Source organism: Elephantulus edwardii, unplaced genomic scaffold (assembly GCF_000299155.1).
Source record: "Elephantulus edwardii isolate Elephantulus edwardi_28Jun2011 unplaced genomic scaffold, EleEdw1.0 scaffold00087, whole genome shotgun sequence".
Lineage (NCBI taxonomy): Eukaryota > Metazoa > Chordata > Mammalia > Macroscelidea > Macroscelididae > Elephantulus > Elephantulus edwardii.
In genome coordinates, this window is record NW_006399837.1 from 667,529 (window position 1) to 685,584 (window position 18,056).

Here is an 18,056-nt window from a genome sequence, read left to right on the forward strand (position 1 = left end):
ATTATTCCCAGTTTGCTGACAAGGAAACTGAAGTTCAGTCAGTGACTTGAGTTGGAGTATCGCGGGCTGCAGAGTGCAGGGTCTAGGCTCAGATTCTTCCCCCAGCCTGATCCTCGTTAGATTCTCTCTCTGGTTCCCCAGCCCCTGGTCCTCACCCAGGTCTTGTGATGGCATCTCCACCCTGCACTGGCCCTGTGCCCATCAAGTGTTGGATTGCTTATGAGCGCCTCCTGGTGGACAGGATTGGCATTCCTCATTGCGAGCCCTAGTGCCATGGGAGCCAATCAGGAGATGGGGTGCTGGGTCAAAGCGGGTGGGAAGGGGACTTGAGTGAAGTGTCCACTGAGCCTTGTGCTCAGTCAGCTGGAGTGAGGTCATCCTGGCATCGGTCCTTAGGAGTGAGAGCCTGAAAGGAGAGCCTGCTGGTGGCTGAGGGCAAGGTCTGACCTGGTCTGGACTCTCAGGGCGCCCAGCGTCTGGGACTCTAGCCCTTAGGAGACAGACTGGAACCTGGGGCCTCGGCCAGCAGCCTAAGAGCTTTGCTGGCAGCCAAGGACCAGAGCACAAGCCTCCAGGGTCCCCAGTGTTCTGGAACAGCCTGGAGGCCTGGTGTACAACCCCCAGTAGTGGCCAGAGGCCAGCCCCTGGGAGTCACTGATTTTCTGTCTCTGAACTCAGGATCAGGGGATTTGCCACCAGTATTAGTTGTTGCACACCATCAAGTTGGAACCAACTCATAGTTGACCCTCCAGCAGGTTTTCAGAGGCTGTCAGTGGTACAGGAGGAGATTGCCCATTTTTCTCCCTCAGAGCAGCTCACCTCCTTACCACTAAGCTACCAGTGCTCCCCACCTCTGAACTAGGGCTCAGAGGGTTCTCCACCAGTGGGCCCCTTGAATGTGGGAGTTGTCATGATCCTCAAGGGGAAGAGACACCACCCCCCGCCCCCAGGATCCCAGGCTTGGTGCTGCTTTGTTCATGGCCCTGGCCGTGGATGCTCTTTTTATTGCAAACACTGAGGGGCCATGGTGGCAGTGGGCTCCCCTTCATGCCCTGTTTCCTGGACTTGCAGACACAGGCAAAGGGCGCAGAAGTGAGCACGGATCACCTGAAGCTGTTCCTCTCCCGGCGCAGGTGGCAGGTGAGTGGAACTCAGGCCCTGCCTCTGCCCTGGCCTCTTCTGGTCCTGTAAAGGCCCCTCTCTAAGCCCTCCTGCCTGTGGCCTGAGCTCCTGCCTCTCTTTGAATTCCCCCTATTCATTTCCTCAATTCTCGGCTTCCCTCCTGCCCCCATAGGCCTTCTCCTACGGGGCTAGGTCGTCTGGGGTGGGCCTGGATGGATCAGTCCTGCCCCGGGGGCCCTTGGGCCTGACTCTAGTATCCTTCCTCCAGCGCTCCCAGATCAGCTACAAGTGCCATCTGGTCCTGCGCCCCATCCCTGAGCTGCTGCGGGCCCCACCAGAGAGGGTCTGGGTGGCCGTGCCCAGACGCCCACCCCCCAGTGGTGGGCTCTCGTCCTCCTCAGACTCGGAAGAGGAAGAACTGGAGGAGCTGCCCTCGGTGCCCCGTCCCCTACAACCCGAATTCTCTGGCTCGAGGGTGTCCCTCACTGACATTCCCACTGAGGATGAGGCGCTAGGGACCCCAGAGGCAGGGACTGCCACCCCCATGGACTGGCAGGAGCAGGGGAAGGCCCCCTCTGAGGACCAGGAGACCTCCAGCCCCCAGGTGCTCCCCTCCCCAGGCCAGGAGGCCCCCGCTGGGCCCAGCCTTCGGCGTGGTGAGCTCCGGAGGGGCAGCTCCGCAGAGAGCGCCCTGCCCCGGGCCGCGTCGCGGGAACCGGGCCGGGGCCTGCACAAGGCAGCGTCCGTGGAGCTGCCGCAGCGCCGAAGCCCCAGCCCGGGGGCCGCGCGCCTGGCCCGGGGTGGCCTCGGGGAGGGCGAGTATGCCCAGAGGCTGCAGGCCCTGCGTCAGAGGCTGCTGCGGGGAGCCCCTGAGGACGGCAAGGTCAGCGGCCTCAGGGGCCCCCTGCTAGAGAGCCTGGGGGGCCGCGCCCGGGACCCCCGCCTGGCACGCGCAGCCTCCAGCGAGGCAGCGCCGCACCACCAGCCCCCACCCGAGGCACGAGGCTTGCAGAAGAGCAGCAGCTTCTCCCAGGGCGAGGCGGAGCCCCGGGGCCGGCATCGCCGCGCAGGGGCGCCCCTGGAGATCCCCGTGGCCCGCCTTGGGGCCCGCAAGCTGCAGGAGTCGCCCTCCCTGTCTGCTCTCAGCGAGGCCCAGCCCCCTAGCCCCGCCAAACCCAGTGCCCCCAAGGCGGCAGAATCCCCTGCCTCCACGCCCAGTGACGCCCCACAGCCCTTGGAACCCCAGCCGGCCCAAGAGAGAGTCCCTGAGCCCGCGCCTCAACGAGTCCCAGCGCCTAGGCCTGCACAGCCCCCCACGATCCTGCTGAGTCCAGCGCCGCCCCTCACGCCCTACGCCCAGATCATGCAGACCCTTCAGGTGCCAGGCCACGCCCAGGTCCCCCCACAGGAGCCCAAACCCCACGCCGCTGTGTTTGCCAGGGTGGCCTCCCCACCCCCTGGAGCCCCCGAGAAGCGCGTACCATCAGCCGGGGTGTCCCCAAGGGCGGCCGAGAAAGTCCGGGTGCCCACAGTGCCCCCCAGGCCAGGCAGTAGCCTCAGCAGCAGCATCGAGAACCTGGAGTCAGAGGCTGTATTCGAGGCCAAGTTCAAGCGCAGCCGCGAGTCTCCCCTGTCGCGGGGCCTGCGGCTGCTGAGCCGCTCGCGCTCCGAGGAGCGGGGCCCCTTCCGCGGGGCCGAGGAGGAGGACGGCATATACCGGCCCAGCCCCGCGGGGACCCCGCTGGAGCTCGTGCGACGCCAGGAGCGCTCACGCTCGGTGCAGGACCTCAGAGCTGCTGGCGAGCCCGGCCTCGTGCGCCGCCTGTCGCTGTCGCTGTCGCTGTCCCAGCGGCTGCGGCGGACCCCGCCCGCGCAGCGGCACCCGGCCTGGGAGAGCCGCGGAGGGGACGGCGAGAGCTCGGAGGGCGGCAGCTCGGCGCGCGGGTCCCCAGTGCTCACGGTGCGCAGGCGGCTCAGCTCCACCTTCGAGCGGCTGTCGAGCCGGTTGCAGCGCAGCGGCAGCAGCGAGGACTCAGGCGGCGGGTCGGGACGCAGCACCCCACTGTTCGGACGGTTGCGCAGGGCCACGTCGGAGGGCGAGAGTCTGCGGCGCCTGGGCCTCCCGCACAACCAGCTGGCCGCCCAGGCCGGCGCCACCACGCCATCCGCAGAGTCCCTGGGCTCGGAGGCCAGCGCCACATCGGGCTCTTCTGGTGAGGAAGGCTGGCGGAAGTGTGGATGGGCTGGGGCGCCGGGCAGAGCTAAGGTGGTGTTTGGAGTTGGGAAGAGGGTAACGTGTGCTGGGGCCTTGAGAATGGGAGGTAGAAGAGGCTGCAGGGATGAGAGGCTGGGTCAGAGCTGGGTGTTTTCCCTACTGTCACCTTCTCATAGGCTGCAGGGAATGGGGAGGCTTCCTGATACTAACTGGGCTCTTGGGTCCTCACAGCCCCGGGGGAAGGCAAGAGCCGGCTCCGCTGGGGCCTCTCGAGGCTGCGGAAGGGTAAAGGTCAATCCCAACCGAACCTTTCGGCCAGCGTCCAGGAGGACTTGGGTCAGCAGTATGTGCGCAGTGAGTCAGGTGAGACAGAGGACTGACGTGGGTGCACACATACACACGTCTGAGAGGGAGGAGAGAAGTCAAGGTAGGGGGAAGATGGACTGTCTAGGGGAGCTTGGGCTACGGTGGAGTCTGAGAAACAGTAGCTGTGGCTACAGAGATGGATTGGCTCGGACCTGCACTAATGGGCTCAGGCATGGACAGATCAGATCTGAGGTGGGCCCGGGATAGGATACAGTTTCTCTCTGCAGTTCCTAGAGTCCCCATGAGTCACAACCAGCACCATTTACTTGACAATGTCAGTGTTGTATTAAGCACTTCGTAAGCAATGGCTCATTCAGTCCTTAACATTGCTTGGAGGCCGTGAGATGATAATAAACTTGACAGGTTAGGAAACAGTCTAGATTGTCCAAATCACAGAGCCAGTAAGAGGTGCGGCCGGAGAAGTGACCCTGTGACCGACCATCTACAAGCACCTTTCATTGGTTGCCTTGCTCTGATGGGAGACTCCTGGCCTTTGTTGGTGTTGCAAAGAGAAGGGAGCTCAGGATAAGGCCCTCCTGCCCCAAAGCATCCCTTCCAATCTGTGTACTCCTGATCACGCGTCCAAAGTCACTTGTGTCCTCCCTCAGTGTATGGAACTTCTCTTAGGCTAGCTCCAGTTCTCTATAGCCAAGCAACACCCCCCCCCCCCAAAAAAAGGCAGCCTCGGGGCTCTGGCTGGGAGCAGGGGTCTTGGGCTAAGCCTGGTCTGTTGCCCTGCACCTCATCCCCCACCTGAACATGCAGCTTAGTGTGAGGTTTCCAGGTACAGGGCTTGAGCCTGGAGTGTGGAGGGTCTCTATAAGCCACCCTGGTCCCTTGTCAGGTCCTCAGAATGGTTCCAGCCTCAGCATCACTGGGCCTGAGGGGACCTGTGTCTAGCCCAGGCCAGGGAAGCCAGGGTGACTCATTAGAGGCCAGTGGGGTCTGTGGTGAGGAAGGAAGAAGGCCAGCTGGAGGGGAGGGGTGTGAGAAGATGGAGCTATACCAGTATGGAGCCCAGATAAGGCAGGACACTGCCCCCTGCACACCCTCCCCCCTGGGCCCTCCCTCTGGTTCACTTCACTGGTACAGCTGATTCCTGTCGAGGCATGGTGGAAGGTTCTGGAGTCTGAGAAACAATTGCTACCACTATGGAGATGGATTGACTCAGGGCCTGCACTCATGGGCTCAAGCATGGCTGAGATCAGATCGTGAGGATGGTGTGGGATAGGACACAGGTCCGGTCTGTTGCTCCTGGAGTCACCATGAGTCATGGTCAACTCCACGGGTGCTTAACAACCACCCCCACTTACTCGACAATGTCAATGTTGTCTTAAGTGCTCATTCAGTTCCCTTACTTTGTCCTCTCCCCACTCCCTGCAGGGCTGGCCCCCAGGAGGATGGGGTGAGGCAGGCAGAACAGGGCCAGGGCACCTTACCTCCTGTCTCCGTACCCCTCTTGTTCTGGAGGCTGCGGCTGGGGGACAGTGTTCACTCTAGGTTGTGGGTACCTCAGTGGGACATCTCCCTGGGGAGCTCAGGGTACAGTGCGGGGTGCTGCTGACCTGTCCATCGGATCCTGCTGGGCGGTCCTTCACTGCTCAGCTTGTCCCACCCCGCCTGTCACTGGCCTCCTCAGAGCTCTCACTCGGGAGTCCCACCTCTTCTAGCTCTCCCGACTCAGGTGGAGAAATCCCTCTAGCTGGGCCTGGCCAGGGCAAAACGGGGATTTTCCTAGAAGGATGTGCCTAGGGCGTGTGCACTCAAGCCTCATGGCATTCCTTTTTTTGTTTGTTTGTTTTTAAAGAATTTTAATGATAATTTACAGAGATTTAGGGTTTCCAGTCATTCACTGTTGCACTTTTCTCCCTGCCCACCCCTTCCTTCCCCAATCCACTCTTCTTGAAAAGTAAAAGAAAAATTCTTTCACTGTTATACAATCCATCCCCCCAAGTCCACTCCACTGTGCAGCCTTCATTCTGGACTCCTGTCATGACAATAATACCCGATCATATACCCCTTTTAAACAGTTCTCTCCCTCATCTGATTCAGTGCAGTGTACATCATTCCTCCCGCCTCGCGGCTTTCTTGAGCACCAGACTGGCTGGGCTGGAGTACAGAGTCTGGCACCCTCCCCGAGGCCCCCCGCAGGACAGCCTCATTCTCAGGTGTCTACACCAGGCTCCTCTCTCAGACCACACGACCAACGTCGTAAAAATAACAGCTGCAATATTGTTAGGTGCTCTTGGTGTCAATTCCAACTCATAGTGACCCCAAGTGACGACAGTAAGACTGCTCCCAGAAGGTTTTCTAGGCTGTGATCTTTATAAAGCACATTCTAGGTACTTCTCCTGAGGAATCAGTGATGGGGAGTCGGACAGTCTTTCAGTCAGCAGTCAAGCACTTAGCCTACGCGTCACTAAGTTCCTCTCAACAACAATAAGGCCAAACACTGATTAACATTTACTGTTTACCAGACAAAGAGCTATGACAGTGAGAGCATTCCATGTTGGGCTCCCAGCTGAAAGGTCAGAGGTTTGGATCCCCCGTTACTCCTCTGGAGAAGGATGAACAGTCTCCTGCCGTTAAACATTCGATCTCCTCCCGTTTACGGCTTCAGAAACAGAGTGGAGAGTTGCTATGAGCTGATTGGATACCATGGCCATAGGCTTATGTGCCAGACGTGTGAAGCACTTTCTAAGGCTCTTCTCATTCTCACAACCCTCGACTTACAGACAGGAGATGGCACTTCTGAGAGGACAGACGACTTGTCCAGGGTCTTGTCCCTTAAAGATCTTTCCCCCCTAAGTTGTTCTGCAGGAATGTGGAGGAGATGAGGCAGCTGGGAGGAGGGGCTGACACTTCCAGGACCTGCCCAAGATTTACCTTGATCCCGGGTCTCCAGCTCTATCGTGTCTTGAGCCCCCTGGTCTTTGTGGAATCTCAGCTCCAGCCACTTGTTCATCTTCCTTTTCTTCTTTTTTGCCCCAAAGCGAATGGACATTGCAGGCTCTTAACCATTATAGCTATTCAATAGCTATTTGGTTTTGGTTTCATTAACAAATGCTTACAGAGGATGCACTCGGTGTTCTTTCTCTAAGTGATTTGCAAACACCGGAGGTAGATGCCGATGGCTGATGGCTTCAGTAGTTAATGGAAGGAAGAGCTAGTTCAGCGTTCAGTCAGTCTCGGGAAGGTGATGCTCCAGGAATGTGCTCAGAGGCCTGGTGGGGGCTTTCACTCCGCACACCGCATCCCAGCATCCCACGGGGCAGAGAGGACCACTCAGCCTGCCCCCCTCTGAATCAGCCTCCCCTCACTATGTGGTGAAAGGGCCAGGGTCCCCGCAGACCCATTCCATCCCTGCCCTCCTTCCAGACTTCCCCCCGGTCTTCCACATCAAGCTCAAGGACCAGGTGCTGTTGGAAGGAGAAGCAGCCACTCTGCTCTGCCTGCCGGCGGCCTGCCCTGCACCCCACATCTCCTGGATGAAAGGTGAAGAGGTCAAACAGGGAGGACGCTGCATCCCAGATCCTGGGGGTGGGGGACCAGGGCTCAAGGACTGCCCAGGGGTGGGGCCGGACAAGGACCCTCGAGATCACCCCACCCAGCAGTCCTTCCTGCTTCTGTACCCCAGACAAGAAGTCCCTGAAGTCTGAGCCCTCGGTGGTCATCGTGTCCTGCAAAGACGGACGACAGCTGCTGAGCATCCCCCGGGCCGGCAAGAGGCACGCAGGGCTCTACGAGTGCTCGGCCACCAACGTGCTGGGCAGCATCACCAGCTCCTGTACCGTGGCCGTGGCCCGTGAGCAGGACGGGGACAGTGATGGGGTGTGGGGCAGGGGCGGATCCAAAGTGGGGGGGCACAGGGGTCACTGCAGCTCTCCTCGTGCCAGGTGTCCCAGGGAAGCTTGTGCCTCCCGAGGTACCCCAGACCTATCAGGACACGGCGCTGGTCCTGTGGAAGCCGGGGGACAGCCGGGCGCCCTGCACGTACACGCTGGAGCGGCGCGTAGAAGGTGAAGGCGGGGATGGGACGGCAGGATGGGAGACAGCCCATGGGACAAGTGCCCTCGTAGGGCAGAAGTGCCCCGCAGGCTCCTCACAGAGCCTGTTTCCTATGCTGCATCTGCAGGGGAGTCGACCTGGCACCCCGTGAGCTCGGGCATCCCTGACTGTTACTACAACGTGACCCAGCTGCCCATTGGCGTGCCTGTCAGGTTCCGTGTGGCCTGTGCCAACCGTGCAGGGCAGGGGCCCTTCAGCAACCCTTCTGAGAAAGTCCTTATCAGGGTCACACAAGGTCAGCGGGCTGGTGCTGTGAGAGGGAAGGGCACACTGCCTGAGGCCACCCCTCTTTGAAGCATCACTGTTTGGTCCCTGGGTGTCAACATGAAAATTTTCCTTCTTGACACTTAGATTCCTCTGCTGTGCCGTCAGCTGCTCTCCAAGATGCCCCTGTTACCTCAGGGCCAGCCAGGGCCCCACCTTCTGACTCTCCTACCTCACTGGCCCCATCCCCTCCCCTGACCCCAGCTCCCCTCACTCCCCAGGCAGCCGCTCTGAGCCCCTCATCTCCCCCAGCACCCCCTAGCCAGGCCTTGTCCTCACTCAAGGCCGTGGGTCCACCACCCCAAACTCCACCACGAAAGCACAGGGGTCTGCTGGCTGCTCGGCCGGGAGAGCCCACGCCACCCAATGGCCAGGTCCCGCCTGGTGGGCCCAAGTCTTCCATCCCAGACTCTGGGACTCCAACCCCAGCCTCCACCCATCTAGGAGCTAAGCCAGCATCTTCCCCTACTCCCCAGTATATAGTGACTTCCTTTGTATCCGCACCCCCAGCCCCTGAGCCCCCAGCCCCCGAACCCCCTCCAGAGCCCACCAAGGTGACTGTGAGGAGCTTCAGCCCGGCCAAGGAGGTGGTCACGTCCTCTGGGCCAGAGAACACCACGCTTCGACAGGGGCCCCCTCAGAAACCCTACACCTTCCTTGAGGAGAAGGCCAGGCAAGTGGGCTGGGACAGGTTGGGGGCCCAGGGAGGCGGGGTGGGGGTTGAAAACCTGGGAGAGAAGCTGGCTGCCTCGGGGAGGGGTGAAACCCCAGCACTCTGGAGCCAGGCACAGGACTAAGCTCTTCAACCATATTGTTATGAGCTGTTGGGTCAGGACTACCTCCTATCTGACCTGCCAGCGGGTTTTCAGAGGCTGTAAATCACACAGGAGGAGATTACCCATCATTGTTTCACAAATCAACTGATAGATTCGAACTGTGTGCCTTTGGGTTGTTAGCACAGCTCCTCATCACTAGGCCACCAGAGCTCCTGCACCATAGGATCTCGGTTCATCTTCAGAGTAGCTCTGAGAGGGGCCATTATCATCACCCGTTCACAGAGGAGGAAACAGGCTAGAAAGGTGATGAGACTTGCTTAAGGGACAGAGCCGGAGCCAGGAGGAGTTGGGATTTGAACCCAAGTTCCTGTGTTTCAACTGGAACCTACACTCAGAGCTGTTGTTGTCCCGGGGGACCTGATCCCTCTGCTCTGCCCTCAGCATGGAGATGTCCCCTCCTGTCCTCACCGTGACAGTGTCCCCTGCTCTGTCCTCACTATGGTAGTGTCCCCGTCTGCTCTCACCATGGCAGTGTCCCCTTTTGCCCTTATCGTGGCAGTGTCCCCTGTTCTGTCCTTGCTGTGGAGGTGTCCGCTGCTCTGTCTTCACTATGACAGTATCCCCTGCTCTGCCCTCGCTGGGAGACGTCCCCTCCTGCTCTCACCATGACAGTGTCCCCTCCTGCCCTCATCATGGCAGTGTCCTTTGCCCTGCCCTCACTGTGGAGGTGTCCCCTGCTCTGTCCTCACCATGACAATGTCCCCTTCTCTGTCCTCACCATGGCAGTGTCCCCTTCTGCCCTTGTCGTCCCAGTGTCCCGTGCTCTGTCCTCACTATGGAGGTGTCCCCTCCTCTGTCCTCACCATGACAGTGTCCCCTCCTCCCCTCATCATGGCAGTGTCCCCCGCTCTGTCCTCACCGTGGCAGTGTCCTCTGCTCTGTTCTCACCGTGGACGTGTCCCCCTCCTGTCCTCACCGTGGCAGTGTCCTCTGCTCTGTTCTCACCATGGACGTGTCCCCCTCTCTGTCCTCACCGTGGACGTGTCCCCTCCTTTCCTCACCGTGGACGCGTACCCTGCTCTGCTCTGAGCCTCGGTGACTCACCTCCCCAGGGGCCGCTTTGGTGTAGTGCGTGCGTGCCGGGAGAACACGACGGGCCGGACGTTTGTCGCTAAGATTGTGCCCTACGCGGCCGAGGGCAAGCAGCGGGTCCTGCAGGAGTACGAGGTGCTGCGGACCCTGCACCACGAGCGGCTCATGGCCCTGCACGAGGCCTACATCACCCCACGCTACCTCGTGCTCATCACCGAGAGCTGTGGCAACCGGGAGCTGCTTTGTGGGCTCAGCGACAGGTAGTCGGAGCACCCGGATGGACAGGGCCGGGACTGGCTGGGCCCTCACAGACCCGGGACATCACCCGTCTTTCCCCCAGGTTCCGGTACTCTGAGGATGACGTGGCCACCTACGTGGTGCAGCTGCTTCAAGGCCTGGAGTACCTCCACGGCCACCACGTGCTGCACTTGGACATCAAGCCGGACAACCTGCTGCTGGCCCCTGACAACGCCCTCAAGATCGTGGACTTCGGCAGTGCGCAGCCCTACAACCCCCAGGCCCTGCGGCCCCTGGGCCACCGCACTGGCACGCTGGAGTTCATGGGTGAGGAGGGCAGGCCGCCAGCCTGTGGGAGGTCAGGGTGCAGCCAGGATGGTGGCCAGGACTCCCTGCTGCTCTGGTATCCGTGGTCTGTCCACTGCCCCTGCCTCTCAGGCCCCCCAGGCCTCCCCTTCCTTCTCCCAACTCTGCCACCAGAAAGCCAGGTCAGCTTGGCCTCTTGTTCCCTGTCAGCTCCTGAGATGGTGAAAGGAGAACCCATCGGCTCTGCCACGGACATCTGGGGAGCAGGGGTGCTCACCTACATCATGTGAGTGTCCTGCGCCAGGCTGGCCCTCCCTGCAGCGCCGATTCCAGGACTCCCCTCTGGTGGCCCCAAAACACACCTCCTTCCCTCTTGCTGTCCACACCCCCAGGGGCAGAGTGGTACTCGTTCCTAAATGCTTCCGTCCTCAGAGCCCCCACACTCGCATCCCTGTTACCTGGGCCTCAGTCTCCATGTCAACTGACTGTCTCCCACAACAGGCTCAGCGGACGCTCCCCGTTCTATGAACCAGAACCCCAGGAAACAGAGGCTCGGATTGTAGGGGGCCGTTTTGATGCCTTCCAGCTGTACCCCAACACCTCCCAGAGCGCCACCCTCTTCCTGAGAAAGGTCCTCTCAGTGCATCCCTGGTGAGTGGGCCTCACACCTGCCAGACTCCAAGCATCCCCTTGCCCGCCCAGCCTGTGCCACAGACCCCCAGCTCCTGCCCAGCCCAGCTCTGCTACTACTGTGGGGCATACGGTTAAGTGCTTAGGTTCAAACCAAAAGTTTGGCAGTTCAAATCCCTCTAGAGGAGTGCTCGCTTTGGCAGCACATATACTAAATCCCTCTAGAGGCACCGTAACGAAAGATCTGGCTGTTTAAATTCTGAGAAGGCAAAACTATGAAAAGCCTTGTGGAGTGCAGTTCTGTTGTGACACACACAGGCTCTCCACAGGTCAGAACCAACTCGATGGCACCTGGTTTGCTGTCACTAATACTAACGGTCGGGCTGCCGACTACAGGGTTGCCATCCCCAGTCCAGATACACAGCTGTGCCACAAAGCAGCCCCAGATCACACACTCAGGTGAACCCGGGACAGGGACTCGGGTCTCTGTGAGCTGATCCTCGCCGCTCACCACTGCTCCTGTGGCCGGGCAGGAGCCGGCCCTCCCTACAGGACTGCCTGGCCCACCCGTGGCTGCAGGATGCCTACCTGATGAAGTTGCGTCGCCAGACGCTCACCTTCACCACCAACCGGCTCAAGGAGTTCCTGGGCGAGCAGCGACGCCGCAGGGCCGAGGCCGCCACCCGCCACAAGGTGCTGCTCCGCTCCTACCCTGGCAGCTCCTAGGGGCAAGGACCACACAGCCCGGCCTCGGGCTTCGACTCGGTTCCCGCCAAGTGCACGGGACATTCCAGGGCCCATGCTGAGCCGGGTGGGCCCGGGGCTTCGGACACCACCAGCAGCAACATCCGGCCGGGCTATTACCTCATGGACCTTCGGGACAGAGGCCCAGGGCCGGGGCCTGCCACCGCCGCCTGCCAGAGCAGGAGAGCCTTTGGGCAGCTGGTGGGCACGGGTGGAAGCAGAAAGAGGGGCGAGAAAGGAAATAGGGAAGTGAAGAGGAAAAAGAAGATGAGGGATGGCAAAGGGGAGCGTCTTGGAAGGTTCGGAGGGTGGGAGGACAGCCCACTGGGAGAACTGAGAGGCATGTAAGAGTGGCTGGGAAGGAACGGGGCCCAGGGGTCAGAGTGATGGTGGGTGTCACTGAAGCAGGGACAGGACTAGGTCCGAGCAGGACTGAGGACGGCCAATGAGGTAGGGGAGGAAAGGAGAGAGGACCCAGTGGAGGTGGGCAGTCAGGAAGGAGATGCCTGGAGGGGGGAAGTGACCCGAGAGGAGTGGCCACTCGGGCCTGCGGTGCCTCCTGTCCCCGTGGGGTGGGTGCAGCCGCAGATCCTGTCACGCTGTGCTGGCCCAGGGATGTCCCTGTCGCCCCTTTCATGGCCTTTGACCTTCTTCCTACTCATATTTATTTATTTATTGACTTTTCTGAAATTTTCCCTTCCACCCAGTCCCTGTTGTCCATGTTGTCCTGACCATACGCCCAGCCATGCAGTTGCTTGCGCAGCTGTGTGTCTGTCTGTCTGTCACAAAGAAAATAAAAACGCAAACAGCAGGGCCTCTGTGTGTGTGTGGTCTTTGCGGGTGGGTAGCTGAGAGGGTAGTATTGTGTCCTGAGGCGGGCAGTTCAGCATTCTTGGGGTGGGGGAGCCCTGGTGGCCCAATGGTAAAAAGCTGCGCTGCGACCCCAAAGACACGAAGTTTGAGTCCACAAGCTGATCTTCAGAAGGATGGAAAATTTCCTCCTGTGCAACTACTTGCCTCAGAAAATCTGCCAGAGGGTCAGCTATAACTCGATGGTAAACGAGAACAGCAACAACTAGGCTGGGGAAAGCTGAAGGAAGCCCCTGGCAACAAAGACCTTGGGATATACCAGCTGGCTGACTGGGGGCCCTCCACACCCTCCCTTGGTTCCCCTAGCTCCTCCCTTCCAGTCCTGGTGTGTTTCTTTCTCCTTCTGCCATCTCTGGATTCCTGACAGAACTGGAGTCCCCCCTAACTAGACTTTAGGAGCCCCTCTACCTCCTCTCACATGTTCCCCCATCACTCCGGGACTTCTGGGCCTGCATAATAAATTAGGCCACATCCCAATCCTGGTCTACCCACCTTTGTTCTGCCCAGCAGAGAGGCCAGCTCAGGCGCTGAACCCCAGAGCAGAGGGGATTTCATCATGGTGACTGGCGGGAGCAGGTGGTGTGACGAGCTGCAGAGGAATCCGGGGCCGCCCAAACCCTTGCTTGCAGTGCTAGAACTCGAGTCGCCACACGAGCAAGCACCAGCTGTCCCAGGCAGCTGTGAGAGCTCCAGTCGGCCGTGTCTGCTGCTGTGGGGGCACACATGGGCATTTATTTTCTGGAGCTGAGAAGCACATCAGCCTGGGCTGCTTTGTCCACAGGGCAAACCACGGTGTTTGTCAATGTCAAGGTGACTTCAGCCATCCACCACAGTGTCACAGCATGCTTGCTGGCCCCTAGATCCAAGGACACCCTGTTCTGAGAAGGACTGGCAGGGAACCAAGCCTCTCTCTACCCAAAGGGACAACCCCCCCTTACCCTCCATTCTAAAATCTCTGATCTTGGCAAAGAGAAAGGGGCCAACTTCCAACCATGAACAGAGAGTAAATGTTTGCCGCTGATTGAGGTTGGGGGCCCTTGGCTCCAGCCCAAGCGACCAAATTCCCTTCCAGCCTAGCCTAGCCTCGCTGGCTTCTCAGGACCCCAGGGAAGGGACAAACACATCATCATAAAATAACAGCATGTTAAAGCCAGCTGGAAGGGACCAGAGGACTGCCTTACCCACCTGTCATTTTACTGAGGAAGATATACAGTATGCCTGTGAGAATCTCCCATCCCCTTCTCACTGCAAGTGTTTTCCTATAAAAATGAGGTGCCTGAGCTCATATCTTGATAAATGGTAAAATTCCACTCCTGTCCCCCCTCTGATCCAGAGCTCCCTTCCCATCTCCATTGGAAATGGCATTTGAGTGAACTGCTTGTTCCGAGCCCGGAGGAGCAAAGGTAATTTATGTCAGTAGAGTTGTGTCAAAATTGCTCTGATCAAAAGGTGACAGAGCTCCACACCTGGGTAGGCAGTTACAATAAAGAACACAGCTCCTTTCCAGTGCCCTGGCCTGGCCAACTGGACTCCTTAGGGATCCTGAGACCCTTCACCCAGGAGGTCTGATGCGCCAGCACCAGTTTATGTCACACACTGGACTTAGATCTAGAGTTGGGATGAGAGACCTCCGGGGACCCTGTCAAATCACAGCAGTGACACGGGTAGGATGGGGTGACGACAGAGCGGGGGGAAATACAGTTCGCAGAGACCTTTCCAGTCCCTTACACGGCTTCTCCCCGCCTACCGCCAGGGGGCACTGTCCGGAAAGTACTACCCTGGATGTAAGGCGCTTCCCGATTGGACCTGGCAACTACGTGGTCCTCTCGTGATTGGCTGTCTGGACAGAGAAGTTGCAGGTTCCTCCTGCTTCTTCCAGGGACACATTTTACCCTCACCCCCTTACCCGACGGTCCCCCCGGGACTCGGAGACTGGCCTCCGTGTAAAGCGGCGCCAGCTGTGATCGGAGTCTCCTGTTCGCCAGCGGCTGTGCCCAGCCCTCCGGGAGCGGGAGGGATCCCCCTGCCCTGGGCTGGGTTGCGTCCAGTTGTGCAGCTGTCCGGGCGCTGACGCGCGGTGCACCCCAGAGCCGCTCGGGTTTCTCCCCCGGGGTTGGCTGCACCGGCTGAGCCAGCATCCCAGGCGTCGTCGGGCTAAATAAGGATCCAGCATGGGTCAGGGGGCGGGGGCAAGGGTCCCGGGGGGCTTGGGGCAACCACGCCAAACAAGGCAAGGAGGGGAGCGATGTATAAAACCGGGGCCCGGGGCTGAGCGCCTGTCCGCGCCCCTACTGTGCCGTTCGGGCGGGCTTCGATCGTGTAGCCTGCGACACAGCCAGTCGACCCGAGTCCCCAAGTCGCCCACCCCACGGTGAGTCACTCTGAATGTTCTGACCCGGCTGAGACTGGGCTGCAGGCCGCAGCTTCTGTCTCTAATTCGGCCCAGACCTCATATTGTTACCTGCTCCCAGATGTCCAAGGCCGCTCCCGCCAAAAAGCCAGCGCCTACGGCCCCGCCCCCGGGTTGTACCCTGGATATCAACGACCCCCAGGTCCAGAGCGCGGCCATCCGCATCCAGGCCTCTTACCGGGGTCACAGGTGAGGGGGAACCTGCAAGGGGGCTGTAGGTGCAGAGACAGGTCCCTGCACTGGCCGGGGAGAGGACCCAGGGGGCAGTGGCAGAGACCCCTGGGGCAGTGGACTGCAGGAGTGAAGTGGTGGCCAGCTTGGACCATTTCATGATAATAGCTCCGGAGCAACCCTCACCATTTCCGTTTAGGGGTCTGCAGCCCCTTACCATTTCTGTCTGGGGGGTATGCAGCCCCCACCGTTTCTGTTTAGAGGTCTGGTGGGTCTATGGGGGGGGGGTGGAGAGGAGAGAGCAGAGCGCGGGGCGGGGTTGTGGGCGCTGCAGGACCCTGACTCAGCCCGCCCCTAGGTCTCGGAAGGAGCTGCGCGAGAAAGGACCGCCCCGGGTGCTGGAGCCGCTGAAAGACGTGGTGCTGATCGAGGGCAGCGCGGCCAAGCTGACTTGCCGCATCTCGGCCTTCCCGGACCCGTTCATCCGCTGGAGCAAAGACGGCAAGGAGCTGCGCGACGGGCCCAAGTACCGCTACATCTTCGAGGACCCTGACGTAGTGGCACTCGTGGTGCGGGACGGCGAGCTGGCTGACCTGGGCCAGTACAGCATCAACGTAACCAATCCCTTCGGCCAGTGCTCCGACTCGGCGCGCATCCTCGTGGAAGGTACCGGCGCCCCCGGAGCAGCCCCGGTCCCAGGCGCGCGCCGCCGGGCCCAGCGCGGCCGTCTCCACTGGGCCTAACCGAGTGAGCTCAGGGTCATGGCTGAACCAGTCGGTGGAGAGTCTGGAGAGCAGAGCCTGGAGCGCAGGTCAGGGCGCCGCACCGCGCCTGCGGTGCGCACGGAGTTCTCTGCCTGGGGACTCGGCTCGATGAGGCTGAGAAATCGCTGTAGGCTGTTATCGCTCGATTCCACAGCCTCACGGTCACAGCGGGAGCCCCGGGCAGAGCCAGTGTTAAGCCCTGGTCTTCTGGCCCGGGATCCAGAGCCATTTCCACGGCCTGGAGTTGTTTCCAAGGTTCCTAGAGAATGTGTGAGCCGAGACTCTCAGGTCGTGATTGCAGAATCCCCAAACCTCTAATCAATCCTTTGCAGTAGGTGGAGCTGAGATTATCAACCCTGTTCAACAAGCCCCAGAGAGGTTAATGACCTCTCCACAATGTCGTATTTAGGAGCCAGGCATTGGCTGGGGAAGATGAACCAGGGTCCCACCTGTTTTCCAGGCCCCTCACTGGGGTGTGTCCCCCTTCCCTTTCTCTAGTCCCCGCAAAAATTCAAAAGGGACCAGATAACACCAAGGCGCGCAAAGGCACCACGGTGACGCTGACTGCAGAGATCATGGGCGAGCCTGCGCCCGACGTGGGCTGGACCAAGGACGGGGAGGACATCGAGGAGGACGACAGGCAAGGGCGGGGCCGACGATCAGGACCGCTGGGTGGGAGGGGCCCGGAGCCTGGCCAGAGTGGGGCAGAGGCTTGGAGCGCTGTAAACTGACCCGAGGCCCCACCCTGTCCTCAGGGTCTACTTCGAGATAGGCAGCAGCACCACAACACTGACTATCCGCCGAGCCACGCCTGCAGACAGCGGGAAATACGAAGTGTACGTCGAGAACAGCCTGGGCATGGACCAGAGCTTCGCTCGCGTGGACGTGGCCTGAAACAGGCCCAGGGACTTCTCCCTGGCTCCAAGCCCGGAGCGAGAGGGGCCCACCGCCCTCCTCCCTGTTTAATAAAGCAGCTCTCTGACCCCCTCGTCTGTTCTATTTTTTTAAATCATTTTTTTAATTAATTTTAATGAAAATTTACAGAGACTTTGGATTTCCATTCATTCATTGTTGCACTTTTCTCCCAGCCTACCCCTCCCCCCCAGTACACTCTTCTCTTGGAAAAGTAAAAGAAAAGTTCCCCCATTGTTTTACAATTCTTCCCCCCAGGTCCACTCCACTATGCAGACTTCGTTCTGGACTCCTGTCATGACAATAACATGACAAAAACTGTTTAAAAGAGATATGTGATTGAGTATTATTGTCGTCTGTTCTATTCTTGAGCTTTGTTCTCTAGTCCTTTTCCTCTGATCTCACACCAGCAAACACAATTATTCCAGACCCACACCACCAAGGTCATGGAATATTGGGTGCATCAAAGGAAGCCCCAGTACATCGTTTTAGAGACTGTACAATCAAAATCGGTTTTCTCCACGTTCTGACGCACCTTCAATTCTCAGTGGGACTGGCAGTGAAGTCCCTCAAGTCCCACCCACGTGTGGGTCTGTGCCAGCCTCTGTCCTCTCCTGGACTAGCCAGATCCCTCTCGTTTCTCTCCTTTGGGTGCTGACCCAGCTCCGTTTCAGGGATGCTTCAGACTACTCCAACTCTTGGGCCCCCAGCCTCGCCCTCTCAGATACCCACCTCTCGTATAGCCCCGCCCCCTGGATGTCTTGGTCACGCCCCGTCTCCGCCCACAAACCCCATGTGTCTCCAAAGGCGCGGGGAAAGCTAAAGAACTACAATTCCCGGCAGCCTCTGCGAAGGAATTCTCGCGAGTTGCGAGAAGACACGTGCGCGGAAGGAGCAAGTCGTAAACGAAGGAAGACCTGGAGTAAAGGGTGCTAATGGTAAAATGATCGCTGGTGGGGTGGCGAAGGGCATAGGAGGTGGGACACAGCCTGGAGGTCGCACTCAGAGGCCCCGCCGCCGACTCTGCATACGCCTGCACCACTGTTGATCCCGTGGCCCCTGGCTGGGTTAGAGTTTATTGAACAAAGTCGGTTTGGGGGTTCAGAGGG

The 18,056-nt window shown here is 59.7% G+C and overlaps 2 protein-coding genes across 2 annotated transcripts in view; both read left to right on the forward strand.

The window, feature by feature from the left end:
- Positions 1-11,802, forward strand: part of SPEG (SPEG complex locus) — a 30,311-nt gene extending 18,509 nt beyond the window's left edge. The window contains exons 23-36 of the mRNA XM_006890308.1: positions 1,072-1,140; positions 1,295-3,335; positions 3,569-3,700; positions 7,082-7,198; positions 7,341-7,508; positions 7,600-7,722; positions 7,839-8,006; positions 8,288-8,419; positions 8,546-8,708; positions 9,924-10,163; positions 10,244-10,467; positions 10,621-10,732; positions 10,948-11,097; positions 11,610-11,802. Coding sequence (XP_006890370.1) covers positions 1,072-1,140; positions 1,295-3,335; positions 3,569-3,700; positions 7,082-7,198; positions 7,341-7,508; positions 7,600-7,722; positions 7,839-8,006; positions 8,288-8,419; positions 8,546-8,708; positions 9,924-10,163; positions 10,244-10,467; positions 10,621-10,732; positions 10,948-11,097; positions 11,610-11,802 — 4,032 coding nt within the window. The remainder of the gene's footprint in view (positions 1-1,071; positions 1,141-1,294; positions 3,336-3,568; positions 3,701-7,081; positions 7,199-7,340; positions 7,509-7,599; positions 7,723-7,838; positions 8,007-8,287; positions 8,420-8,545; positions 8,709-9,923; positions 10,164-10,243; positions 10,468-10,620; positions 10,733-10,947; positions 11,098-11,609) is intronic.
- A 3,359-nt stretch (positions 11,803-15,161) lies between these two features.
- LOC102846812 (CAVP-target protein-like) lies at positions 15,162-17,020 on the forward strand. The gene is made up of 4 exons (XM_006890259.1): positions 15,162-15,289; positions 15,630-15,937; positions 16,534-16,675; positions 16,791-17,020. The coding sequence occupies exons 1-4, from the start codon at positions 15,162-15,164 to the stop codon at positions 16,927-16,929; spliced, it is 717 nt and encodes a 238-aa protein (XP_006890321.1). The 3' UTR covers positions 16,930-17,020.
- The last annotated feature ends 1,036 nt before the right edge of the window (positions 17,021-18,056 follow it).